The sequence below is a fragment of the Nematostella vectensis genome, chromosome 8 (assembly GCF_932526225.1).
Source record: "Nematostella vectensis chromosome 8, jaNemVect1.1, whole genome shotgun sequence".
Classification (NCBI taxonomy): Eukaryota; Metazoa; Cnidaria; class Anthozoa; order Actiniaria; family Edwardsiidae; genus Nematostella; species Nematostella vectensis.
The window spans coordinates 3876323-3904112 of NC_064041.1; the positions used below are offsets into that span (position 1 = coordinate 3876323).

The 27790-nt window shown below is 37.8% G+C and overlaps 3 protein-coding genes across 5 annotated transcripts; 2 read left to right on the forward strand and 1 right to left on the reverse strand.

The window, feature by feature from the left end:
* The first annotated feature begins 5348 nt into the window (after window positions 1–5348).
* Window positions 5349–16360, forward strand: LOC5502786 (BRO1 domain-containing protein BROX). 2 transcript variants are annotated; one of them, XR_007312487.1, is made up of 15 exons: window positions 5349–5549; window positions 5889–6003; window positions 6788–6810; window positions 7383–7497; window positions 9701–9748; window positions 10655–10736; window positions 11252–11412; window positions 11523–11571; window positions 11694–11757; window positions 12829–12898; window positions 13445–13506; window positions 13898–13976; window positions 14255–14334; window positions 14957–15836; window positions 15873–16360. XR_007312487.1 is itself a non-coding variant. In XM_048731152.1 (14 exons), the coding sequence occupies exons 1-14, from the start codon at window positions 5440–5442 to the stop codon at window positions 15003–15005; spliced, it is 1107 nt and encodes a 368-aa protein (XP_048587109.1). In that variant the 5' UTR covers window positions 5349–5439; the 3' UTR covers window positions 15006–16360. The 2 variants fall into 2 exon arrangements, 1 of the variants encoding a protein (XP_048587109.1); XM_048731152.1 differs by having other exon boundaries at window positions 14957–16360.
* Window positions 16361–17299: 939 nt separating this feature from the next.
* LOC116610304 (tumor necrosis factor receptor superfamily member 10B) lies at window positions 17300–22443 on the reverse strand. The gene is made up of 5 exons (XM_048731153.1): window positions 22313–22443; window positions 22021–22123; window positions 21089–21390; window positions 19124–19542; window positions 17300–17976 (listed from the first exon to the last, which is right to left on the reverse strand). Exons 2-5 carry the CDS (start codon window positions 22117–22119, stop codon window positions 17882–17884), a joined length of 915 nt encoding a protein of 304 aa, XP_048587110.1. The 5' UTR covers window positions 22120–22123; window positions 22313–22443; the 3' UTR covers window positions 17300–17881.
* A 1087-nt stretch (window positions 22444–23530) lies between these two features.
* Window positions 23531–27644, forward strand: LOC5502787 (tumor necrosis factor receptor superfamily member 16). 2 transcript variants are annotated; one of them, XM_001623891.3, is made up of 5 exons: window positions 23531–23691; window positions 24029–24055; window positions 24825–25566; window positions 26024–26077; window positions 26642–27644. In XM_001623891.3, the coding sequence occupies exons 1-5, from the start codon at window positions 23617–23619 to the stop codon at window positions 26947–26949; spliced, it is 1206 nt and encodes a 401-aa protein (XP_001623941.2). In that variant the 5' UTR covers window positions 23531–23616; the 3' UTR covers window positions 26950–27644. The 2 variants fall into 2 exon arrangements, with proteins under 2 accessions (XP_001623941.2, XP_048587108.1); XM_048731151.1 differs by lacking the exon at window positions 24029–24055 and having other exon boundaries at window positions 23533–23691.
* Window positions 27645–27790: the final 146 nt, after the last annotated feature.

Consider the following 27790-nt stretch of genomic DNA (forward strand, 5'->3'; position numbering starts at 1 on the left):
AATGCGCCCATCCCTCAAGATTCATAAAACCTATTTGAACCTATCTAATATTTGTTTTCGAGCAATTTTACTTGAAATATTTGCTTTTATCTGTATCTATTACGTCACATTATGACGTCACTGGGTAACGTCATCATAATAGTCAGCACACTTGTGGTGGTCAACTTGGCAAATATCAGACCCTTATAACTTTCCACAAAGCTTTTATGCTATATTCAATTTTCCTTAGCAACAGATGTCAGTAGACTGTTGTCAGCCGCATTGTGACCAGTTTACTTCCGGTCGATTACGTTAACAATCTCCGACGATTTTTAACGGAAAACGCGAAAAATATTTAAAAATATTGAAAGCAGTGTGTCTATTGCAAGTTTCTTCGAGGATGTGATTGCTAATTTAGAGCGGATGGCATGTTAAATATCTCGGATTTTAATAGATTCTTTTGTCTTTTAACGGTCGAGGTTTCCGTCGGACCTCCGGAAGTGAACTGGTGACAATGCTGCTTTAAGGCTGCAATTCTTACTTGACCAAGTGCTTGGACGATGGCTTTTATTATGTAATCGCGCTCTGATTGCACCCTTTGCCGGTGACAAATAAGACAAATAAGACAGTTAGCCTGGTTTTTGCGCTGGAAATACATTATCTTGCGGTTCAGTCGTATTCCGACGGCCGTCGTATAGTCCAGCTGCGACGGCCAATCATAGACGGTTATTCTATTCCGACGGCCGTCGCATCTATTCAGTACCGACGGCCGTCGCATTTATTCTATTCAGACGGCCGTCGTACGACGGCTTTTCAGTTCCGACGGCCGTCGCATCTATTCTATTCCGACGGCCGTCGAAGGACCGCTATTCAGTTCTGTAGGTCAATTTAGCCGGTGAACGTTAAACATAACCTGCCTATATTACTACCAAACGTGGTCTCAAGTCACAGGTAGACTAAAAAAAATAGCCGAAAAAAAAATTATCTGATTGAATGATAGGGAAAGTGATGCGACGAAGTGGAGGAAGTAGAGAAAAAAGAAGATGCTGGATAAATTGACGAAAAAACGCTTATTTTCTATTTTATAAAGATGTGTTATTTTTGTCTTAATAAATTATAAGATTAGCCCGTCTTTTTGTTCACGGTCTTGTCATATCAGTATTTGATCTTGTTATACCATTACATGGTGCTAATTCATCGTACTGTCGCAACTAAAAAGCTGTTGGAATAGAAAACCTTCCAAATTGAATAAATAATTACCATTTCGAACTTTAATACTCATAAAAAATGTTTCTTTAGTGCATAAACTGACAAATGATGAAAATATTTTACTACATTTGTAATTTTACAAAGCAAGTAAGACAACAGTTTGGTTAAACTATTTTATTACAACAACGCTCATCATACAAATTAATAATAATAATACAAAAATAAACCTATACATAAACTAGAGTACCTGATATAGGGTATCCACATTTAGGGCTCTAGGCTATAATAAAGTTAATGAACCTTGATTCAGTTTAAGTCAGAATGACTTTTTTCCCTTTATACAATAACGGTCCTCCGATCAATGATCGTGCGCCTTTGAAAAAGCCTCTAAAACTCTGTCCTTTAGTAAAAATCGGTTAAAGGATTTCTCATTCCCAAGCGTGTCTCATGCGCATTGTGGAGCTTGGACATCACAAAAAAGGTACGTACCATTTTCAACTGCTTCCACTTTCTGATAATATATTATATTCTATAAGCCTGACAAAAGCTCTACACTTTTTTTATCATCCTCTCTCGCTTCCTGGAGACCTTTCCTTTACTCATGCTCCACGGCTTTTCCGATCCGCTGAGGTCATCATTAAGACATCTTTAAGTTAATAACATAGTCCTCTATTGCTGCGGCCATTCTTTGGAGGTTGGTTGCTATCCTGTTAAAAGCATGCGATACGTTCAACCTCGTCACTATAATGCACACGTAGGGAGAAATAAGCACTGTTTTTTTCGCAGTTTCTCTTCTAGTCACCTTTTTTCGTTCTTAAAGGCTTTCGGGCATTAATACCGCAAATTTGTGATAATTCCTGTGCCATTTTGCGCTATTTGCGACAAAGAGTTTGTACAGATGTCTCTTCTGAATATCCAAATCCTTTAATATTCTCAAGAAAAGATTCACAAACTAATTATTTTGATTGAGGAGGCATATCTAAAGCATCTCGTTGTTCTGTGGTGTCTAGTTGACATACATTTACAAAGCCCCCTATTAAATCCATCTCTACCTCTTTTTAGCCAACGTCAAAATACCCGATAATTGCGATAACCGCAGATTTAGAAGAAATACATTTAAATTCAAGACAAAAGTTCATACTTAGTAGGTTATTGACATTGTAAGTCCTTGATACATAAAGTATGAGCCTTTTTTCAAATAAAATACGCGATTTAATGAGGTACTTACAGCGTATACTATGCCAATATAAGCCGCCATCTTGAATAACCGTGAGGGGGATTGGGTCTAGCCTTGAAAACTTTTTCTCTTAGATAAAGCATTTTAATGCAGCCGACGACAGTTTTATCTTGAAATATTAACAAATAGCGTTATATTTCCCCTACTAGAATAAAACAATTAGATATTTCGCCTTAGTTTTGGAAATACAAGGTCTTTTAAATTACACCACAGGAAGCCCGTGATGGACGCTTTTTTCTAATTTTTATTCCGTTATTACACGAAATCCTCAAGTGTGGTACCGGTGGGCACCGGTCTCAATATTTTAATTAACATCCTCTTGGCTATCTTTGTGCCAAGTTTGGTCAGGCTAAGACGCCGAAGTATTCCATGGTTAACTGGGGAAATTAAGACTTTGATCAATACAAGAGATAGAATCAAAAGAAAAGCAATTATTACAAATAATAGTGTTCATTGGGAAAGCTATAAACATGCGAGAAACAAAGTTAACATTGCCCTAAGGGAGGCGAAGTCTAATTATTATAAAAATAAGATAGCCCAGGAACATGATAATCCAAAGGAAGCCTGGAAGATAGTTAATGATCTTCTCGGACGATCCTCGGATCAGCGTACAGTGGATCTGATTAAAATAAATGGCGCTAGTGTATATGCGCCTGATGAAATAGCTGAGAATTTTAATCAGTATTTTTCCAACATTGGTCAAAATCTTGCGGCATACATTGATAGTAACGGTGTTGACTTTGAGCATTTTGTTAAAGGTGCGAGTTCACAATTTCACAACTTTAAAACTGTTAGTGACAATGATGTTCTTAAGCTCTTATCAGGCTTATCAAAATCTAAAGCCACTGGCATTGACAAAGTGTCAGGAAAGATGTTAAAAGCTGCAGCGCCAGCAATTGCTCAGTCTCTTTCTTATATCTTCAACAGTTCTATCAAAACTTGCCATTTTTCCAATGATTGGAAGATAGCTAGGGTAATACCTCTTTTCAAGAAAGGTGAACGAAGATTACCGGAAAACTATCGTCCTATTTCAATTCTACCAGTCATTAGTAAAATTATGGAGCGAATACTTTATAACCAATTATACGAATATCTGCTAAAAAAATAGTTTAATTTCTAACCACCAATTTGTCTTTCGGAGGCTTCACTCAACCATGACAGCTCTGTTGGATTGCACAAATTCATGATTTATTAACATGGACCGCAAAATGTTTAATCTTGTCGTTTTACTAGATCTAAAAAGGCTTTCGATACAGTGGATCATGAGATCTTACTTCGCAAGATGCAAATCCTTGGAATTTCTCATGATGCTCTGTCTCTAATTAAGTCCTACCTATCTGGCCGGAAACAAGTTTGCCAGGTTAATGAGTCGCTATTCTCTGAAAGCCATATCACGTGTGGTGTTCCCCATGGATCAATTCTTGGGCCCCTGTTCTTCTTCCTATATATTAATGATCTACCAGCGTGCTTGCAAAATTCTACATCTCGCATGTTTGCGGATGATACTAATTTGACAATATCTGGCGTGTCAATGAAGGAAGTTGAGGGGGCCATAAATGACGACCTGAGTAGGGTTTAAACTCTGGCTCAGGGCAAATAAATTGAGCCTTAATGTTGCTAAAACCGAATTTTTGCTGATTGAATCTCGTTATAAGTTAAACAACTTAGATAAACAGCCATCTATCAGAATCGATTCTAGCAACATTAAGCAAGTATCCCATAGCAAATTATTGGGAGTGACAGTTGATAGTCACTTGTCATTGGCCAACCAAATTGATGAAATTGCAAAAAAAACGTCTCCTGTGGTATAGGTGCAATAAGGAGGGTTAAGGACTATGTGGACAGAAATACTCTAATCTCTATCTACAATGCCCTTATTAAACCTCACTTTGGGTATTGCAGTGAGGTATGGGATACTCTGGGCCAGGGCCACGTTAGAAGATTGCAAGTCCTACAAAACAGGGCTGCCCGAGTTATTCTAAACTGGAGGAATGACTCCCCCCATCTAGAGGCGCTTGCTGCCTTAGGATGGGACACTTTAGAAGAACAATGGGCAAAATCTAAATCTATAACAATGTTTAAAGTGTTGAAGGGTCAAGCCCCAGAATGTTTAACCAAATTATTTAAGTTAAAAAATGAAGTTACTAAAATTGATCTCAGGGGTACAATATCCTCACTGCAATATACCCCTCCCTAAAACTGAAAACATGAAAAAATCTTTTTTATATAGCGGAGCAAAACTTTGGAACAGCTTATCCCCTGAAACAACAGAATGTGATACATTTAATGCCTTTGTAACAAAATTAGCCTCTCACAAAAACCAATTTTAAGAATTTTTTTTTACAAAAATAAATTAAATATCTATATATATTTATATACAATTAGTAAAATTATTGTAAATATTGTATCATGTATAAAAGTAGATAGCCAACGCCCCTTGTGAAAACCAACTATTGTTGTCAGGGTTATAGCGTTGTAAAATAAAAGCTACTACTACTTCTACTAAGGCTTACATGCAGGCGGTAGTGAGACTGTAGAAGAGATAGCGAGTAAATGTATATTTAAGGTAATAGGATTAACAAGACAGTTGGATAATAGTTGTGAATGGAGGGATTAGTGAGCTTAGTGAAGGAGGTGAAATAGTATTAATAGTGATAGCAATGTATGGTGGTGTGAAATAAAAATGTGAAATAAAAATGTGATCCGTGAATATATAGTGGCGAGTATTGATCCAGAGGCCTCTTTTCTCTGTATTTCGCTGGGCTGGAGTTCATGAGGAAAAGAGACCGTCTCGAGAACTTTCTCTCCGGTATCACATATCGACCACGAGACATGCATGCGAGGAAAAGGGGGGAGGGGTAAGTAGGGAGCAAGGGGGGAGGGGTAGTGTTGTAACTCAAACCAAGTCTCTCTCTTTACACATACCCTTCTTCCGCCATCTTTGTTTTGAAGTTTTTCAAAGCAACACAACGCTTGAAATCTCCGCACTGAATGATGCGATCACAGCGATAAGCATGGCACATCCGACAGCTTATCCTATGAGAACTGATCACACTAACTTTGGTAAAAGTCTGGATGGAATTCCCTCTGAAGTGAAGGAAATAGTCCACGATATTACACGCAGGTAGATGAGCTTACAGAAAAAAGATCTTCTTATATTATGGTTGATTGAGCTAGCCCCACAAACCTCGTATTATCTAAAAAAAACATGTTTTGGCTTAGGACATGGAAGTATGTACTGTAATATGTGTTTTTTATACTTGTGCTTCGCCTGACGACAGAATCTCGTAAGTTATTTAATTTTGGCTGTCTAGCTAGATTAGCTTTTTAGTTATTTCTAGACAGCCAGTACCCGATTTGTATTAAAGTATTTAGTTTTGTATTGTAATTTCATCTTGTGGTACAAATAAAATATATTGTATTTTATTGTATTGTATTGTAATACTGTTGTGTTGTATTGTAGGAGACAAGGGGTTGAAGCTGGTCTCACTCACTATGATGCCGCCCCTGAAACTATCATCAACACTCTTAAGGAGTATCTTACGATGCAAAAGACTTTGGAGAGCATAAAAACAAAGGTAAACACAGGCTTTGGTTAGCTCAAAATAAAGTTAAGCGTATAAAGCCACAATGAACATAAAGTTTTGTATCCAAAACACAACTTTGTATCACAAGTAAGTTACTGATTGATGTTATTTGATGTTTGCTTCACTTATTCATTTATAAATTCATTTACTTATATAATTCATTTATAAAATGGTTCTTTTCTGGTCAGTGGCATATCTGCTATTTTATGTCAGCAACAAAACAAGCTCAATCTTTCCAAAAATGATAGATATTGGGTCTTTGGAATTTTGTTAAATTCGTGCCATTGATTGTTGAATCACTTTGTTAAGATTTCGTTTAATCTTAAAGCTGCATTGTCACCAGTTTACTTCCGGAGGTCCGACGGAAACTTCAACCGTCAAAAGACAAAAGAATTTATTAGAATCCGAGATATTAAACAGGCCATCCGTTCTAAATTATCAGTCACATCCTCAAAGAAACTTCCAATAGACACACTGCTTTCAATATTTTGAAATATTTTTTGTGTTTTCCGTTAAAAATCATCGGATATTGTTAAGTAATCGACCGGAAGTAAACTGGTGACAATGCGACAAGATGAATATTTTTTTTTAAACCTACAACAAAACGGTATTTTTTTTGCATATAATTACTGTATCTTTATTACATGGTCTTTGTTTCATTGTGGGAAGATTTAGGGAAAGTGTGTTGTTTTCATACCAACTTCCGTGACACCAGAAAATTATATATAATTATAAATTGTCTATAATCTATCCCACTGTCTGATATCTGTTATAGGTAAAAAAATCAAGCCGTTTAAAGTAAGTAGCAGTATCAAATACCCAATGTTTTCACATTCTGAAATTGTCACTGTTATTCAATATTCCCAATTCAAATTCAGCTCAAAATGTGTGGAATTTTCAACTTATAATATGCAGAAAGGTACAAAACTGGATTTCTCTTTTAAAAAAAAACATTTAGCAGGCATACTCTAGGGTGTTCACTCTATCCCCTTGATAAATGGCAGGGGTGTACCCAGGATTTCTTTTTCAAATTTTTCGGGGGGGGGGGGGGGGAGGGAATTAGTTCTCTGATAAAAATCTGAGCAACCCTGAAATAACAGAACGGATTTGGCTACGTACCAGAGTGATCTTGCTTATACTTAATTGTTTTGTCTACAAAGCATGTCTATTGGGAACCGAAAGTGGACCTTCGGCCACTGTTGGAGGTGTGTTCGCACCCCCTGCACCCCCCCTTGGTACGGGCCTGAATGGATAACTTGACAAAAATTATGGAATGCACATACAAAGTAGTAGTTGGTTTATTTAAAAAGTTAGTTATGTTTCTCTTCTTCTCCCTGAGAACTGTATGTTTTTTTTTCAATTTCTTCTAGATTCAAGTGGACAAGTTTCCTTTCTGAAGACAAATATGAAGTTCAAGACGTTGAGTCTGAGATGACCTCCATGTTACTTGCTGCAGGGCTGTGGCACATGGAACATGCAAACGTGGTATGTATTGATGGTTTCTTCCACATGGACCATATCAACATGGTATGTATTGATGGTTTCTTCCATATGGTATGTATTGATGGTTTCTTCCACATGGTATGTATTGATGGTTTCTTCCACATGGACCATATCAACATGGTATGTATTGATGGTTTCTTCCACATGGTATGTATTGATGGTTTCTTCCACATGGACCATATCAACATGGTATGTATTGATGGTTTCTTCCACATGGACCATATCAACGTGGTATGTATTGATGGTTTCTCCCCCATGGATCATATCAACATGGTATGTATCGATGGTTTCGTCACATGGACCATATATCAACATGGTATGTATTGATGGTTTCTTCCACATGGACCATATCAACATGGTATGTATTGATGGTTACTTCCACATGGTATGTATTGATGGTTTCTTCCACATGGTATGTATTCCTGATGGTTACTTCCACGTGGTATGTATTGATTGTTTCTTCCACATGGTATGTATTGATGGTTTCTTCCACATGGTATGTATTGATGGTTTTTTCCACGTGGTATGTATTGATGGTTTCTTCCACATGGTATGTATTGATGGTTTCTTCCACATGGTATGTATTGATAGTTTCTTCCACATGGTATATATTGATGGTTTCTTCCACATGGTATGTATTGATGGTTACTTCCACGTGGTATGTATTGATGGTTTCTTCCACGTGGTATGTATTGATGGTTTCTTCCACGTGGTATGTATTGATGGTTTCTTCCACATGGTATGTATTGATGGTTACTTCCACATGGTATATATTGATGGTTTCTTCCACATGGTATGTATTGATGGTTTCTTCCACATGGTATATATTGATGGTTTCTTCCACATGGTATGTATTGATGGTTACTTCCACATGGTATGTATTGATGGTTACTTCCACATGGTATGTATTGATGGTTTTTTCCACGTGGTATGTATTGATGGTTTCTTCCACGTGGTATGTATTGATGGTTTCTTCCACATGGACCATATAAACGTGGTATGTATTGATGGTTTCTTCCACATGGTATGTATTGATGGTTTCTTCCACGTGGTATGTATTGATGGTTTCTTCCACGTGGTATGTATTGATGGTTTCTTCCACATGGTATGTATTGATGGTTTCTTCCACATGGTATGTATTGATGGTTTCTTCCGCATGGTATATATTGATGGTTTCTTCCACATGGTATGTATTGATGGTTTCTTCCACATGGTATGTATTGATGGTTTCTTCCACATGGTATGTATTGATGGTTACTTCCACATGGTATGTATTGATGGTTTCTTCCACATGGTATGTATTGATGGTTTCTTCCACATGGTATGTATTGATGGTTTCTTCCACATGGTATGTATTGATGGTTTCTTCCACATGGTATGTATTGATGGTTTCTTCCACATGGTATGTATTGATGGTTTCTTCCACATGGTATGTATTGATGGTTTTTTCCACATGGTATGTATTGATGGTTTCTTCCACATGGTATGTATTGATGGTTTCTTCCACATGGACGATATCAACATGGTATGTATTGATGGTTTCTTCCACATGGAACATGCAAACATGGTATGTATTGATGGTTACTTCCACATGGACCATATCAACAATCAAGGTTTGTTTTTTTCCACATGGACCAGGTCCTGGACCATGCAACGTGGAATATTTTGTAGGTCTCTGGCACGTTGACCATGCAAATGTGGTATATTTTGATTATACCAAGCATAATACAGGTTGTCTGACAAGTACAGTTCCTTATACTGTACATGACAGCTCAATTAATCTTCTATGTGCTTCTTTTTATTACTTGGTATGACTTTTATAACATTTAACACATAATCATAATCTTTTTACAACAAGCAATTGTTGTATAGCCCTAAAACTATAATTATAACTTTTTTACATTTTCTTTTATTGGGATTTTGCTTGTATACAGTTTAAGTTTAGTTAAGTTTTAGTTTGAGTTGTACATTCTGAGTTGAGTGGGCCACCTTTGCATGTTTTGCAGTCTTTTATGTAGATTATGTAAATAGATGTATCCATTTTTTAGGTTTTGAATAGAAATAAAAAGATTATCCAACACAGTTCTTGGTGTGGACAGACAGACCATTTCATAAAGCTATATGTAGTTGGTGAGTCTGTGTATGTTGGTGAGATGGAATGACTAACTAAATATTTTTTTTCCAGTTAAACAGGAGTATAACAGATGAGGATGAAGATGAACAAAAGATGAAGGTAAATGCTATTCTCTTGATTTGAAAATCCATTGAATATTTTGTTGTAATGAAGATGGGTTAATTATCAACTTTTACAAAATAATAATATTTTGTCTGTACTTACTTTCTGTAATATTGTTATCTGTATTAACAAGATCTGTCAAGTCAACAAAAAAGACTAACTGTACTGTACGTGTGTGTTGTCTTGAGTTTTTCTCTAGCACTTGGGAGAAATTGCACTTGGGAAACCAGATTTGTATCATAAAATTTGAGAATATTGTTGTATCCAATTTTGTTAGATTGAGGTATTTTCTTATACATTTCACTGTATTTCCGCTGGGAGAAAGAAACATCATCGTAAAATTAAGGTTGTAATAAAATCTAGTATCATAAAATCCAGGTTCCACTGTATACATTTTTGTCCTTCCCCCTTTTCCCTTAGAAAAAAATTTCAACTTTTTCAGGTTTAACACCCGACCATAAAATAATCAAAGGTAATCCATCAAAGATACAGACTGTACTACATTCATCTTAGCTGTCAACCCAACTTGGACAGAAATCTTGTAAAATCGGGTGAAATACAGTCAATATGTGAAAAAAACACAAGAGAGCCAATGCGAGTGAATACAAAATGTATGAACATTCTCACAAAAATTAGGCATGTGATGAGGTCCAAAACGTATGCGGGTGAGTTGACAGCTTCGCATTTATGGGTGAAGTATATACATAGTGTGTGTAAACAGTGCCATTGGATACCATTGGATAACCATGGGCAAGGGACTGGTGCCCTTTAAAAAGATCCAAAGTTATCTTGAACCAGATTCGAACCCAGCACCAAAGCAAATCCCACAACACTGAACTATCACAGTTTTCTGAACTGCATCTCTGGCAAGTTCTAATACCGTAGTGGCTTATTGTTGTACAGGATGCAGTTCACTCTCTCAAGACATCGGCTGGTATCTTTGATTCCCTTGATGGCCAATCCCTTGGCTGCAAAGACATTGATGGTAAATCGTAATAAAGCAGCTCTTCTGTGTATTTTTCTAGGGAATGGGAAACTTGCACTAAAAAATCATGTAATTTGCTGCCATTTCTGCGTTTTTTTTTTTGGTGTAAGTATGACCCTCAAAAAGTTACATGACTTTTAAGTGCAAGTCACCTATTCCATAGTTTCCCTATACTTTGTCTTGATCTCACATCACTGGTATCCTGATAGTCGTATAAATGTTTGGATGCCGTGCTACCTGACCAATCTTTTTTTTTACATTCATGGTCATTGGTCTGATGTCTTTTTGGTCCACACAAGCTACGTTTTAAACCTGACCCTAATAGAGATCATCCGAAGAAACTTGCCCTCCCTTAGTCCCTTGAAAACAGGGCCATCATCAGCCATTGGTTGCAATATTTCCGAATTCACTGAGTGTTGAAATATAATCTTGCATTCATTATTCACCAAGTCATAGAACTGTCAAATTGAATCTTACAACAGATGTAGAGACATAACAGCTTTAATTGCTTACAGTGATGGCTATCCGAGCCCTAAGACTTCAGTCACTAGCTGAGGCCCAGTGCGTGACTGTCAGGAGAGCCATTACCAAGAACCACAAGGCGATGCTTATTAGTGAGCTCTGCCATGATGTCGCATCCAAGTACTGCTCGGCTGCCAAGAATATTGGAGGAGACGTGAGTAGATGATAAATTATGAGGTGCCAGATAAATGGCACCAGTGTAACGTCCTTTTATTTTTTCCCTTTGAAGTACATCTCTCTCCAACACCTTTTTATTTGTTACAGACGTCGAGCCATTTAAAAAAAAAATGGATGTGTTACCTAAAGTTTCAGTGTAAGTTGAAGATTCCTTTTGTACTGGATCAATATTCAATTTAGATTCCAAGTAGTGTAGAATTTTTTTTTTTTTTTTGCATTTTCGGACAATAACAGCCAGGGCATTTTTTTTTTCCATAGCGGAAGTTTATTTTGCACTAGCACGATGTTTTCAGGGCATTAACCTTCTTGAGGCTGAAGACAAGTAAGTTATCACACACCATTAATACTTGCCACACCTATTTGTATGTAAGTATACTGTAAAATACTTAAAACACTTCACACCCATTTGTATGATAACCCAATACTTAACTCAACTATTTGTATGTAACAGGGCTTCTGGAATTACACTCTTGTGCGGAAGCATGTAATTTGGCTTTCTCCGCATAATCCTCGTAAACCACAAATTTCCACGTAATCCCGCGTAATTTGGCTAAATTTTGAAAGACAAAACATTTAAGTGCACAGCTGATGTGTTCTTTAGGGTTCTCATCTCTATTTCTCGTAAAAAAGAGAGAGATTCTTCGAAAGAGTGCGATATGTCGAACTGAATTTCGAAAACAAATAAAATGACTAGGCATTCTTTGCTAAACCGCGAAGGCCTAGGACTAATAATAAAATACCTTTTTTAATTGGCTGGTGGCTAGGAGCCAATAAAAACTCGCCTAATATATTTTCACGCAAAAAAATTAACCTTTTCAAGTTATTTCGTGCTTTTCTTTGGTACAAAATGTAGTTTGGGTGTAACAGTTGATATTCTGTGTAATTTAGCGTGTAATTCAGTAAAGAATCCTGCAAAATTTTGATTTTTTAAAGAAACATGTATTGCAAAATCCCACATGATTTAGGGCGTAATGATTGATTTTCCGCGTAATTTAGCACATAATTTAGCAAAGAATCCCGCGTAATTTTGAGTTTTTTCTGCGTAATTCCAGAAGCCCTGATGTAAGTACATAGCTGTCAACTCTAGGAGATTTTGAACCTTTTCTCAAACCTAATTTTCTTTAAAATCATACCATTTACTGTATGCTCCCGTATTAGCTATCTGGTACTTCGCTTGTGGGTTTGTGTTACCCTAATGAAAGAAAAAGTGTAACTCTACTACTCTACTACAGTACTTCTACTTCTACTTTATCATTAAGCTCAAGTTCCGGGTGTTACCAGTTGTTGGGAGTGCTACTATTGTATGTGTGGGGAGTGCTGAAAAGTGATACTACTAGATGCTTCTACTTAAATTAATTACTTATAATTAAGCTCAAGTTTCTTGTGTTACCAGGTGCGGGGAGTCCATTGTTGTATTGAGAGAAAGCAGTAAACACATTGAGCAAGCAAAGGCCTTTGCTAAGGTGATACCAAAATACATTTTCAACTTCTTTGCTTTCTTTTTAATATTCATCCATTATCCTATTTAAGATAAATTCCAACAGAATATCAAGCAATTTACATCAATGGAATCTTGTACCAGGACTTTTTAAAGTCTACAGCGATAGTTTTGTGTCATTAAAGATGCAAACATGTCTCAGTGATAATGTGTGGTTGTTTCAATTGAAATATCTTTATGGGAAGCTTTTATTTTATTTTGAATTCTCCAAAAGCACTGTTTTCTGAATCACTTCCCATATCAATTTCAACTATATAGGCATCCCTGTATACTTTTTTATCTTTAACTTCTAAAAGGTAAAATCATGGAAGTAGTTATCTTGGTACCTGATTTTTGGTTGTGGACTGCTTAAATCGCTAATGAATACTCTCTTAACATTTCTCTTGTTTGTCAATCACTAATAATAATAAAGAAAAAGTCCCATGTTTTAGTTTAGCTCAATAGGTCATTTGTAGCATGGTAATATACTGTATCATATCAATGATACAAACATTTTTTTTTTTTGATACAGGAATATGACAAGTTGAAGCCAAAGACAAAAGTCCACCTCGATGAAAGTCAGCAGCTGATAAGGTTTGTTGTAGGCTTTTTAAATTTAATTTCCATATGTCCTACAATATACCTTAGAGAAGGCCAATCACACCCCTATCTTATGCTCCCCCTCAATACCAAGTGACTCAAAGAATCCATTTCCATCGGCTAATTTGAGCAAGTGACTGAGAAACTTCCAATCAAATATCCTAAATAAAGTATGAGACTGGTTATTTTTAAGTTTTCTTACAAATACATTGCTTGAAAGAATAACAAATAGAGTGGTTGATCGACATTCTTTAAGGACTGTTAAAAAACTTAAAATGCTTCAAAATTGGAACTGCATCCTTAGAAATTAGTGTTATTTTGACTGGCTATTCAGGCTATTTTTTTAATAATTAAAATTCTGATGCATATTGTCTTCTTCTTTAAGGGTAAAAAAACTAATAAACGAAAAGCAAGCAAAAAGCGACCGAGAAAATGGCATGATCTACCACCAGCGGCTACCTGAGGTACTGTGCATGACCTAGCCTACGTGTAGCTGCTGACTCGCGAAAAAGATATTTTTGGGAGTCAGCAGCTACACGTAGGCTATACATGACAATAAGGGCATATTCCCCAGGTTTAGTCATGGAGTGTTTGATGTATCTAAGATCTTATTTGTTCTAGTTCTCTAAATTATGGCCAAACCTGAGGATATACATCTAATTTGTTAAAAAACATAATGATATGATATCTTTTTGGTATAAAAAAGGAAGCAGTCCAAATATTGAATGTCTATGCTTTATAGGAATGTCTTCCATTGTATGAGCCGAAGTGTGTGGTGCAGCCAACTGCATTCCATCTACCTGATAGCCATGACCTGACAAGGTGAGCCCTGATAGCCATGACCTGACAAGGTAAGCCCTGATGGCCATATGACAAGGTAACCCCTGATAGCCATATGACAAGATGAGCCCTGATAGCCATATGACAAGGTAACCCCTGATAGCCATGACCTGACAAGGTGAGCCCTGATAGCCATGACCTGACAAGGTGAGCCCTGATAGCCATATGACAAGATGAGCCCTGATAGCCATGACCTGACAAGGTGAGCCCTGATAGCCATGACCTGACAAGGTGAGCCCTGATAGCCATGACCTGACAAGATGAGCCCTGATAGCCATGACCTGACAAGGTGAACCCTGATGGCCATATGACAAGGTAACCCCTGATAGCCATATGACAAGATGAGCCCTGATAGCCATATGACAAGATGAGCCCTGATAGCCATGACCTGACAAGGTGAGCCCTGATAGCCATGACCTGACAAGGTGAGCCCTGATAGCCATATGACAAGATGAGCCCTGATAGCCATGACCTGACAAGGTGAGCCCTGATAGCCATGACCTGACAAGGTAAGCCCTGATAGCCATGACCTGACAAGGTGAGCCCTGATAGCCATATGACGAGGTGAGCCCTGATAGCCATATGTTGTTGTTTCTTGTTGCAGTGTGCAGAGTGCAACAGATGTAGATGCAAGTGGGACAGATGACTCTTGATTGTTTGTGTCACCCATACCTTCATTCATATACAAATATGAATGTAATGAATTGTAATAATGCGTGAATAGAGAAATATTGCTTTTGTCTCTATTTAAAATTGTCAGCTATTTTTTCCATACAATACTTACAGAGTAAGACTGCAGTCTACCCTATTAGCAGAAGCTTTTTCTTTTAGTATTTGTTTTGGTTCCTTAAAAGAACAACTAAAAAAATCCAGATACTTAATCAGCAATTAAGTTGCTCTTCTAGCAGGGTAACTTTAGACTCAAAATGACAATTGTATGGTTGCCTAGAGGTGTCAAACGCAAATTAAATAGCAAAACACATTTACAGATTGAAAACACATTCGTAAAAGTTGAAACACATTCGCAAATTCAAAAACACGTTCGCAAATTCAACTTTTACGAATGTGTTTTCATTTTGTGAATGTGTTTTGCTTGATTTGTGTTTGACACTTGTGGACCACCATACAGATAACTACTTTACCGTGGATAGGTACAGTATGATATAATACTATATACTTGAATAGAATACTAAATATATAATTACCTGGATATGTGTACCTGAATTTAAATCTTGTTGGTACAAAATACACCCTTAAGTCCTGTAACAATACCTTAGATATTTATGTGTCATTAAAATTGAATGAATATAGTGTTTATGTAAACATTGAGCTGTAGGTGTTCAATACTTTTATTTTCCATCGAAGTCAAACCTTTTTATTAAAAATACCTGGTATTCGACTTTTATATTTTCAAAATGATATTTATGATAAATTGTACAATCCCATACACTGGGGTAGGGAAAAGATTGTAGGAACAAGCTAAGGTATACCTTCCAAACTAACTTGTATTAGTTTGGAAGGTATCACATAAACGCTAATCCTTAGCGTTTATGTGATAAGAAAATTATAAAAGTATGACTTATAAAAAAGGAAAAAATAGCTGACATCTTATTTAAGCTTGTAATATTTTAATTCTATTTGATGTATTGTTTCCTACTTTATTTGCATTTTAAACTAGATCTCGGGGCAAATACAAGTTCTATTCTCCTTGCTAGGCCAGCAAGATAAAAAAAATCAAAGAAGTTTGATAATAAGCGAATAATAAGCTAATAATGATTGATTCTTTGCATTCAGCGACTACACCACAATGTAGGTCAGTACTGTATGAATGATTTTTTTTATTATAACAAAATAGAAAAATATTGTAAACTGTTTGGAAATGTAAATCATTTGTATAAGTCTGGGTAATACCCATAACTTGTCATCCTATCCGATAATTTTAAACGCACGGTTTAAAATGTATTGAGCGTTATAAATCGGTTGCTTAATAAAAGATGATATTCTACAACTGTATTGTGTTATATGCAGTCATTTATTCTGTATTATTCTGTATATTTGTATTATTCTGTATTATTCTATCATTCTGTAGATGAATTTGATCTTTCCGTTTGTCTCTCTCTTTAGGGACTTTATAAGGCCTTTGATAGCGCCCTGTTTCTATTTCTAGCTTATGATTGCTTAATCTTAATTTTGTTGAAGCTATTCTATAATTAGAGTTGGTGACCTGGAAATGAAGGGAATAATCAGTCTGAAATGTTCTGTAAGTTCTTAATTAGCTTTTTTGCCTGAAACCGTTTCTTAACGTCGATCAGAGTTAACCTCTGATATCCATTTTGAAATTCTCTGTCTTTTGAGTCTTTTCTGGAATTTAGCCATGAGGTATTTCATCGTGTTTCTTCTGAGTCTGCAAGGGACCAGATATCCCCCATGCCGATTCTCTGTAGCATATTTTTTTTAGTTTTTGGTGCCTAAATTCTGGATTTCTGTTTCATTAAGTGTTTCATAAATCATATAAGCCAATTTGGGTTTATTTTGTTGGCTGATTAGACGTAGCCAGTATTTTACACTTCGGCATTTGGCTGACACATGCAGCGGAAACCTAAAAAATTAGGCCCTGACAGCGTTATCCGTACAGGTCTTGTTCACCCCAAGTAACCATTTACAAAATTTAATATGGACTGCTTCAACTGGCTCTTTTTCACCCTTATTTTTATCGATTCCCCAGATCTCACTTTCATATAACGGAATTGGAGATATTAAAGAGTCAAATAAACGTATGGCCAATTTTAGATTGTCCCTGAAGTGGTCATGGGGAAGGGTGGGGTTAACGTGTGAACCAGAATCTGCCCCTACCAATGAGAAGTGGGAACAGCCTTCCGTCATCTTGGAAGCGCAGAAGCCATCTCACTCCATTAGGGGTAGAATTAACCATGTTTTGCAAAATAAATGAAGTGTAAGAAAGGCGAACTCTCTCTTTCATACTTGCATTGTGTAGTTCAACAGTAAAACGTTATATAAGCGGTATAAAACGCTCATTTCAAATGGTATGTCATCAATATACAGTTATTACTCCAAGGGTAGAGGCTTTGATTACAGTTTATATCCTGAGGGGGTGGGGGCTGTTATTTCATTTGTTCGGGATTAAAGTCTTATCCCCCTCCATCCTTTACCACGACCATGGCGGTGGGGGTTTCAAAAGACTAGTGCATAAGTTTTAAGCTCATACAAGATCCTAATTATCCTTCAACCTTCCATACCGTCTATAAACTAACAAACTCCTTATTAGCGAAACCTCGACATCTATTTATGCCCTGGTGCTCAAATCCATATATAAGTGACGCTGTGTCCAGCGAGGCCCGTATAACGTATAACCGCAACACCACAAAGAGGTCCCTCGAATATCACGTGATTTTGATTGGTGCACACGTGTCAACAGAAAAGAACGTTTCTTTCGAACGTCCAGCTTGCCAAGGTTTTTATATGTTTTACTTGGTCTTTGTCTAGTGTTCCGTTACAAGTCCGCGTGGATTCAAACCGAGAATACAGCAGTCTTTTGGCAGTTTTCCGAAAGGAGCAGATGCTGGGCCGGCGGTAATGGCTCGTGGTCTCCACTGTCTCTAGCTACTGGGAAGCAAAAGGAAAGATGTAAGAATAAGAAAGAAGTGAGAATTCAGCAATTCGTAAATATTTTATTGTAGGGGCGGATCTAGCTTTTCGTTAAAGAGAGGGTTTGGTTCAATGACAAAGGGGGGAGGGAGTATTTTTTTTTGTTACATATGGCTTTCTGTCAGCACAAAGGGGGGTTTAAACCTCCTAAACTCTCCCCCTAGATCCGCTACTATAGTGCACTCACTTAGGTCGGTAACGGTACTGGGTATGGATCGGATGTGCACAGTGAAAACTGAGTGTTGAACCTACTGTTTGATTCACTAGAACGCAAGCGCAACACAAGTGAGAATCGGTCAAACGCAAGCGCAACACAAGTGAGAATCAGTCAAACGCAAGCGCAACACAAGTTAGAATCGGTCAAACACAAGCGCAACACAAGTTAGAATCAGTCAAACTCAAGCGCAACACAAGTGAGAATCAGTCAAACGCAAGCGCAACACAAGTGAGAATCAGAGTTTAACGCAAGCGCAACACAAGTGAGAATCGGTCAAACGCAAGCGCAACACAAGTGAGAATCAGTCAAACGCAAGCGCAACACAAGTGAGAATCAGAGTCTAACGCAAGCGCAACACAAGAGAGAATCGGTCAAACTCAAGCGCAACACAAGTGAGAATCGGTCAAACGCAAGCGCAACACAAGTGAGAATCAGTCAAACGCAAGCGCAACACAAGTGAGAATCGGTCAAACACAAGCGAAAATACAAGAAAATCAAGCAATTTCGTTCCCTAGCACTTGTGTTCCAGTGAGAATCAGAAAATTAGTGCGTTGCGCTTGTGTCCTAGTAAAAAAGAACCTTAAGGGCCCGGCGGGGATGTTCGTCGTATTTTTTCGGAGGCAAAATCAGGCCTCAGGTATGACTATCTTTAGGTGCTACGAAGCAACGTTTTCTAAATTATTTAATACTGGCAGAGGCATACTAAAAACCCTTTTACAACTCGAGTTTATTTTAGGATAAATGTTTGCTTCTGGTGTACTTTTTAGGGTATCAATTTTTGGTGTGCAGTTTTTTTTTTTTTTTTGGGGGGGGGGGTAAGTTTCGACTTTACAAAGATGAGCATCCCTATCACTTTTACCCTGGTCTAAACGACTAGCTTACTCATACCTCTCAAGTTCGTTGCCTGAGGAGTTGCGCATGCGCGGACATGACATCGACTGCTGACCAGGAATGCGATGATACCCACAGCCAGAGAAATAACGATGAACATCACACCAAGTAGAACCAAGATTAGCAGATCTATCCTTACGATCACTTTTCCGGACGCATCTCCGTCACTAACTCGTGAACCGTTCAGTATTTCATCGGTTACATTTTTAACTAGCGGTGTCTTCGTGATTATATTTTTTTGAGATTTGCTATATGGTTCTACTTCCGGGCAGTTGCGATTTCTAGTGTCCAGTGTACATGATCGTTCACGCGGTAATCCTTGGTCGAGGCAGGCTGGCACTAGATCGTCGTCAGTGCTGTTAGGGCAGCATTTTGAGCATGGCCAGCAATCATAGACTATCGGCTCTTGGTAATACCTGAAGATGGCCAAAGATGCCTACGTTAATCCACTACCATGCGAAGGGCGGGGCAAATGCGTGGTAAAGGTATCAGGCGCTTGAAGGGGTGAAACAAGAACAGAGATTTGGGTTGCCGGACATTAGCTTCTAGAAACGGGAATTGGGGGGATATTTGAGATAGAGAGCGTCGGGGAAGACGGGATCGGGAAACGAAGGGGATTCAGACCACGATATTTTTTTTCTGGTACGTTATTTTAAAATTTACCTTGGCTTTTGGCCTTGTATACTACTGATCACACATATTAAGACCCAGTATTTCCTCTGTCTAAATAGTCGAACTCCTTATCTATATGTTTTCATATCCGGTGGGTACCTATTCTTGTAAAGTTGTTGTGACAGATAGCAGCTGGTATTACGTGACACTGCACATTGAAAGAGGTGGGCATGATTGTCAATGAAAGGAAATTATAAAAGTATTGATATGTACCTACTGTACTAAATACCTCTATTCAAGTGATGAACCTCTTTAAAGCGATCATTTGGCCACCAAGTCAACCCCTTTAAAACGATCACTTGGCCAAGTCAGCCTATATAAAGCGATCACTTGGCCAAGTCAACCTCTATAAAACGATCACTTGGCTAAGTCAACCCCTATAAAACGACAACTTGGCTAAGTCAACCTCTATAAGGCGATCACTTGGCCAAGTCAGCCTCTTTAAAGCGATCACTTGGCTAAGTCAACCTCTATAAGGCGATCACTTGGCCAAGTCAGCCTCTTTAAAGCGATCACTTGGCTAAGTCAACCTCTATAAGGCGATCACTTGGCCAAGTCAGCCTCTAAAAAAGCGATCATTTGGCCAAGTCAACCTCTTTAAAGCGATCACTTGGCTAGGTCAACCTCTATAAGGCGATCACTTGGCTAAGTCAACCTCTATAAGGCGATCACTTGGCTAAGTCAGCCTCTAAAAAAAGCGATCATTTGGCCAAGTTAACCTCTTTAAAGCGATCATTTGACCAAGTCAACCTTTTTAAAGCGATCACTTGGCTAAGTCGACTTTTATAAGGCGATCACTTGGCTAAGTCAACCTCTATAAGGCGATCACTTGGCCAAGTCAGCCTCTTTAAAGCGATTACTTGGCTAAGTCAACCTCTATAAGGCGATCACTTGGCCAAGTCAGCCTCTAAAAAAAGCGATCATTTGGCCAAGTCAACCTCTTTAAAGCGATCACTTGGCTAGGTCAACCTCTATAAGGCGATCACTTGGCTAAGTCAACCTCTATAAGGCGATCACTTGGCTAAGTCAGCCTCTAAAAAAAGCGATCATTTGGTCAAGTTAACCTCTTTAAAGCGATCATTTGGCCAAGTCAACCTTTTTAAAGCGATCACTTGGCTAAGTCGACTTTTATAAGGCGATCACTTGGCTAAGTCAACCTCTATAAGGCGATCACTTGGCCAAGTCAGCCTCTAAAAAAAGCGATCATTTGGCCAAGTCAACCTCTATAAAGCGATCACTTGGCCACCAAGTCAACCTCTTTAAAGCGCAAACATTTTAGCGTATCCCTACCCTCGCTTGCATTTCCCACAGGCCGAGTTCCTGTCGACTGTACAGGGTCGCAGGTTTTCTTGATTCTCTCCACATATTGAGCAAGGGCTACAGGATGAGATGTCGCTAGAAGTTGAATAGCTCACTCCACTCACACATGGTACACACTCGATACGCACACTGCTGTCCACGTAGGAACCACATTGCGGGCTCAAGCCCATTCCTATGGGACATTTCGGGCAGTTGACACAGCTGGTTAAGTTTGGTGTTTGGACTGTGATCTGATCCCATCTGCACGGGGGACTGCACATTGCTTGTCTGATCTGTTCAAGTGAAAGACTAAATGAATTCTTAACGATCGGATTTCTACCTAAAAAGAAACGAGGACCATTCACTTTTAATTCATGCAATATTTAGGATTTAGTTAATCCATGACAGCTAATCTGACGTATTACTTGAAATGCAAACGCCTGCACAGCGAAAACTTTATCCTGACAAGAAAGTTAATCAAGTCTCTGCTACCCGCCAAAAAAGATGGAAATCTGATAGCAATACAAGCTGGTCCTTGAAATCCATTTTGCGGGTATTTGACTGTTTGTGACCCTAGATATTTGTTATTGTAGTGTGTTTTGTACAGGGCAATCGGGGGTTTCCCTACGAGGGCTGCTCCATGTTCCATAGCCAATCAAGCTGCAAGCGAAAGAATCTTGTCTGAGCAGACAAATTTATTTATGTCTATTCAGCAAGTTTTCTCTCTGTGTCTCTCTTTTTATTTTTACTTTGCTAGGTTTTTGCAAGCGTTCGTAAAAGCCTAAATTTTGCCCATCTAAAGAACTATCAAATGCAGACTATCTTAAAAACTCTACGCAGCACTTGCGTCCTTGATAGGCCACGTGTGAATTCAGGAGGATGATGTTGTATCATGAGGTTGCTTTGAATAAAAATCTCCTTACCCTTGATGTTGCATAGATGGACAGAATCCACCAATGAATGCTAGTACTCGATACGATCAGCGAGGGGACGTTTAAGACCATGACGACTAGAATACTCATTTTGCTGGAGATAAAAATCCACATAATAACAAATTAAAACATAGCAATTGGTATACATGTAGAATGAAGAATAGAAAAGCCTATGCTTTTCTGAGAATGAATGAAATACGACTAAGACTAAAAAAGTATCTTAAACAAGTGCATTTTTTTTAAATCTTAGCCTTGTAAGGCATATGGATAGAAAATAATGCACATGGGCTGGCGTGTCGTAGATCCAAGTGTGTCCGTGTCGCCATAAGAACGTATCACCGAGTTCCGGTGAACATCACATGACGGTACTTCGCTCGGAAGTATAGAAAGACCGCCATACGTAGAGAGCGTACCTTATAGCAGCCGGACTTTTTTTGTGTGTTCAACGTGTAATTTGCTGCGACAGAACTCTGGTTGACAACGTGGGGAATCCCCGACAGGGTTGATTGCACAGCCCGTTGACATCTAAAGCGATTCAAGTTTATTTTTCAATAGTCTTCAACCTTATAAGTAATTCTAAACCACCTAAAACAGCGGTTTTTCTGGTGATCATAATTAAAAACAAACTCGATCCTTTTTTGTCGCAAAAAATTAGATATTTCTGATATTCGATGAGTTTCAAACAATTATATTGGTGATGTTATGCATTCACTATGCTATGCTGACTAGGTGTGTTTGGAATACTTATCGAACTGGCTCATAAAAGCTAGCCGGGCCTGATTCCGCAATTCATGTTGACTCATCAAATAACAAGCTTCCCACACATAGTATACTATGATAAGAAATGCTGTGATCGGGGTGTCGTAAACCAAAGCGTATAACAAGTGTACGCGATGCGACGTTATACATCTTGGTATATGTTTGCCAAGAGAGCATAAGATATCTAAATAGGATAAGCATAATGCTCTCTTGGTTCTGCATGCCTTTAGAAAAAAAGTTTGTATGAGTCATTTAAATCAGAATGCGCGTCGCGAATAAGCAGCTACACGTAGGCGATTTTTTGCGAAAAAATAAAAGTTAGCGCTATGCGAATTTACGGATACTTTATACTGTATATGTCCGCTGATTGAGTTTGAATCAGGCCTAAATAGGGCCCTAGTGTTGTAAACGAATGAAGAGGGAGAAAGGGGAAACACAACAACGTAATTCCCGGAATGATGGCCCAAATGGTTTGAAATTTCACCCAGACCATGTGTAAGACTCCACTGTCATGTAAGAATATTTTTTAGAGTTTTACGATTTTATTTCGTAGTAAAGTGAACGGCTTATTTCAATCCCATATGTTTACTGTAAAACATGACACACAACATAACGTGAACCACTATAATTTATTCATACACACAGTGAGCTTGGGGTACCTGTGAGGGGAATCCCCTCCCTTGTGATGTCGTCGACAAGAGATAAACAAATTACCCAGAAGACCTCTGGAACCTGGTCACTATCAGCCGGTTTTACCGGTTTCGCCTCTTTCGATCGACTTTCACGAAGGCCTTGAAGAGAACGTATTATATTCCGATGAAAACCTAAATGAAAATTTTCGCAAAAAGAAAAATTATCCAACTAGCGCTAAATGCCGTTTCTGCAAGCCATTTTTCTCTAACGGTAAGGAAGGTGTTGGTCTGAGCTATTTTCAGCCACCGTCCGAAGAGATCACCACCCGATTTAGAATGTCTTCGTTTGTGCATGTTTTTATTGCTATGCCCGCCTCATCGATAAATTGCCCTTTGTTGGTGTAGATTTGCATGAATTTAATTATGAAGTTTTTTAGGATTGTACATTAGGTTGTTCTTTTCATATTTTATCAAATTCATTCATGTCAAACATTCAAAATGGCGCCGCCATTTGCGTATAAGTAAGCTTATAATTTAAAACTTTATTCCCACGTTTTCTTGGCTTGTTAGTTATTCTAAACGTTATGAAATTCTCATCTCAATTTCAGATGGGCGTACAATTAAGTTTTTTTCTGGTAAGTTATACTTATTAAGCCTTATCGAGGCCTCAAACTTCAAACTCTGCAACTCACTTTATGTCGATAGATGAAACCTATCCGTGATTATAATTTAGCATAACTTGAAAAATAAAATGAAATAGTAGAAATATTACAATTTGTAAGAAAAAACAAGGTGATCTTTGTGTTTTTCTATTGCAACTTTTTGAAATTATAGAATTGTATCGTCTTTTGCATAAATTTGTAAATTGTGCTGTGTCATGTATTTTACTTTTGTCGAGATCAAAGATTACTTTTAAGGCAGCAACTAGACATAGATGCTTAGTTATTATGGAAAAATGGTTATAGAAGATTAAGCCCCATATACACTACAATTTTTAGTTGACAATTTTCAGTTGATAACTATATTTGTTGTCATCTGCACTAGCAGAGGAAAAGCAAACCTGCTGGTTTTTGAGCAATTTTAGTTGCCACATAAAAATTGCCAACTTTGCTCCATCTACACTAGCAAATTAAAATTGTCACACAAAAATTGTAAACATAAAATTGTTAGTGTAGATGGAGCTTTACTTTTAATTGCTAATTGCTGTAAATGAGTTCGGAAACTTGATAAGACAAAAACTGTCACCAATAAGAACGTGTTTTTGAGCTATTTGTTTGAAACGATCCATACACTCCTTTCAAATTTTGACTAAGTATTTTGTTGATCCATTTTATAAATTTGATAATCACGGACAGGTACATGTAACAAATAAAAGAGCTAATATGTGTTTTTGTTAATTTACAGCTCCTGATTCATGCACTTGCTACAAGCGGAGAGCCAATTTTCAGTACACCTGAAAACTTTAATTGCAAATATGACAAGTATGAGATCTGTGGAAATCTGACAGATGATGCGTCTTGTCATTGTGAGCCTTGTCCAACCTGTCCAATAGGGAAGGGCGTGTACCCTCTCTGTGGCCAATCACGACTACTGTGGCCATACCACACCCTTTGCAAGCCCTGTGAGGCAGGACGCACATACTCTGACGGTGAAGGCATTGGATCTTGTAACCCCTGTGGTCACTGCGATGGTTTCGTCACCACTAAGAACTGCACCACACACAGTAACATTGTTTGCAGCACAACTTGTAAAAAGGGTTTCCAGTTACATCCAAACCTCAACTCAGTGTGTATACCAATCCCAACACCAACGGCCAAACCAACAAGCAAACCAATGCCTCAGCTGCCACTCACATCACCGCCATCAACAACAACACCATCTATGCCAGCAAACCATACCACTGAAAACCGTACAAACAGTGCAGATCTTGTACCATCAGGACAGCCATCAAGTCCACCTCTTAGCCGCCTTGAAGTAATCTTGATTGTGGTTTTGATAGTCCCTGCGATTGCCCTTATCGTTGTTATATATCGCATGTGCAACAGACAGCCCCATGCAAATCCTGATGACACTGAAAATTTCCTTATAAATTCATCAAGGGAGAGTTCCTCAGTAGATGTGCACTATGCTAAAGACAGTCAAAAAGGTGAGATACAGGAGAGAATCTCCTTTTGATTCTAGATTATTAAACAAGGTTGTTGGTTTTTGTAAGGTTGTCTATTAAAATTGTGCATAAAAGTTCATTGGCAGTTTTCAAATATTTTATAGAGCATGGATTCATGATGTGACAATAGTGTGAGATTTTTATCACCCAAACAACACAACTAATCTACAGAGAAGAAAAACAGGACCTATTTTGTTGATTAATAGTAAATGAACCGTAACTGTAAGGTAGCCAATGCATGATCTCATTCTCAAAAACCTAGTCATAGTCTATACAAACAGTGGAGCCTAAAGAAAAGTGATTTTGCTCAGATGACCATAGCACTTTGATGTGCTAGTTTTTGCTGTATTATAAAAACTGCAAAACATATTTTTAAAGCCATGTGGCAATACTATTATTTTAACGGTATGTATTATGAATGTATTTTTCTTTCTTGCAGTTTCCCTTCCACTCCCACCAACCTCTTCTACTATATACCATGCCAGGAATTTAGGTATGTTTTGTACTTCTTTTTTAGTTTAAACTCAGGTTTGTAGCATGCAAGTATCCCCCTCTGATTACCCTTCTGACATGTAAACATTTGCTACACATTCAGGGCCGTAGCAGGGGGTGGGGCACTGAGGGCATGTGCCCCCATTTTGAAAAATTATAAGAAAATGACCAGTAGGGGCGTGGCTGTGCCCTCCAATATTTTCTAAATGTTTATGTGCTGTGCCCTCCAATATTTCAAGGCCTGTTACGGCATTGTCAATTGTTCTTTTTATTTTTTATCATATATTTTATGTAAATATTTGTTGTCATCAAAGTTTGATAAGATTTGAGATATGTAATACGTAACACATGGAATACACATACTTTCACTTTTTACTAATGTTTCTGTATTGTGATCCCCCTACCCCCCAATATTTTAAGACCTGCTTCAGCTCTGGTCAAAGTTGCTACTTTATCCTACTATTCAAACTTGTAACACAAGCTGGAACACTTTTAAGAGAAAGCTTTGTGTATCATTTCTGTCGTCTCTTCAATATATGTGTACTCTTTTCGTGCTACTTTGCAGACATGAGATTAGCAGACATCCCATTCCCTTTGAAGCAATACATCAGTGTCGAGATATCAAAGATAAAACCTGCAGTTAGTAATTGGAGACACATTGCTGATATGTATGGAAAACTACCTCATGAATATTATATCCAACTGGACGTGCCATCAGGACATCTGCCCGGAGAGAACCTGTTAGATGCTCTTAACAGTTATGATCCACAGTTAAAACTTGAACAGTTTGTTATTATTCTGGAAAAAGTCCAGAGAAATGACATGGTGGAACACATCTGTAAAGAAATGGCACCAAAGGAAACTACTCTTTAGCTAGATTGAATTAATTCATTCATTCTAGCTAAAGAGTAGTTTCCTTTGGGGTGTAAATTATTTTTAAGGTGTATGTAGTAGGTAATACTTGAATTTGTGTATCTTTCATAACCCTCTCAAGCATGGATTTTTTTTTCTTATATAAGTGTCTACTAGAAATAATGCCAAATATCCTGTAAATTACAGGCTCAGCAGAGGGGAAGGCTGTATCCCCACCTTTTTTGTGTCAGAAACACGTCAAATACTATGATTTATTCCTTTTTCGATTTTCAATATGAAATTTCTTCCAATTGTCAGCCCTCCATCCCAAGATTTTTATGCAGGTTTTTTTTAATGTTTATTTGTGGCTCCATCAATGGATTTCTACGTTTATATAGCATGTATAATAGGTTTGGTATGTTTTATTGTAAAAAAAAAAAAATAAAAAAAAAATAAAAATTCTAGATTTTTATGCCTTTTTTTTTAATGTTTATTTGTGGCTCCATCAATGGATTTCAACGTTTATATCATGTTTTATAGGTTTGCTTTTGTTTAATAGGTTACCCATAAACCCATAATCCAGTGCAAATGTGTCACTGCAATGTGTAATTTCCATGAAATATTTTAGTAACCAATATTTTGGTTAACCTTATTCCAACCTTTTATAAGTTTGCTGAAATGTATCTTGTATAATGATAATAAAGGTTGAAGAGCTAGAAGAGCCTCAAAGTTGATTGTGAGTGTGTTGTGTCTCAGGGAATGGAGTGTGTTGTGTCTCAGGGGGATGGAGTGTGTGTTGTGTCTCAGGGGGGTGGTGTGTTGTGTCTTAGAGGGATTGGAGTGTGTTGTGTCTCAGGGAATG

Bases quoted from the DNA above. Each gene is read 5' to 3' on its own strand.
- LOC5502786 (XM_048731152.1), top strand. From the start codon at position 5,440: ATGGCACATCCGACAGCTTATCCTATGAGAACTGATCACACTAACTTT. The intron at 9,749-10,654 runs GTAAATGCTATT...ATTGTTGTACAG, and splicing joins AAGATGAACAAAAGATGAAG to GATGCAGTTCACTCTCTCAA. The intron at 13,507-13,897 runs GTTTGTTGTAGG...TTCTTCTTTAAG, and splicing joins GAAAGTCAGCAGCTGATAAG to GGTAAAAAAACTAATAAACG.
- LOC116610304 (XM_048731153.1), bottom strand. From the start codon at position 22,119: ATGAGTATTCTAGTCGTCATGGTCTTAAACGTCCCCTCGCTGATCGTA. The intron at 21,391-22,020 runs GTAAGGAGATTT...TCACTTGAACAG, and splicing joins CCATCTATGCAACATCAAGG to ATCAGACAAGCAATGTGCAG. The intron at 19,543-21,088 runs GTAGGGATACGC...GGCCATCTTCAG, and splicing joins TGTGGGAAATGCAAGCGAGG to GTATTACCAAGAGCCGATAG.
- LOC5502787 (XM_001623891.3), top strand. From the start codon at position 23,617: ATGAAAATTTTCGCAAAAAGAAAAATTATCCAACTAGCGCTAAATGCC. The intron at 23,692-24,028 runs GTAAGGAAGGTG...TCTCAATTTCAG, and splicing joins CAAGCCATTTTTCTCTAACG to ATGGGCGTACAATTAAGTTT. The intron at 24,056-24,824 runs GTAAGTTATACT...GTTAATTTACAG, and splicing joins TACAATTAAGTTTTTTTCTG to CTCCTGATTCATGCACTTGC.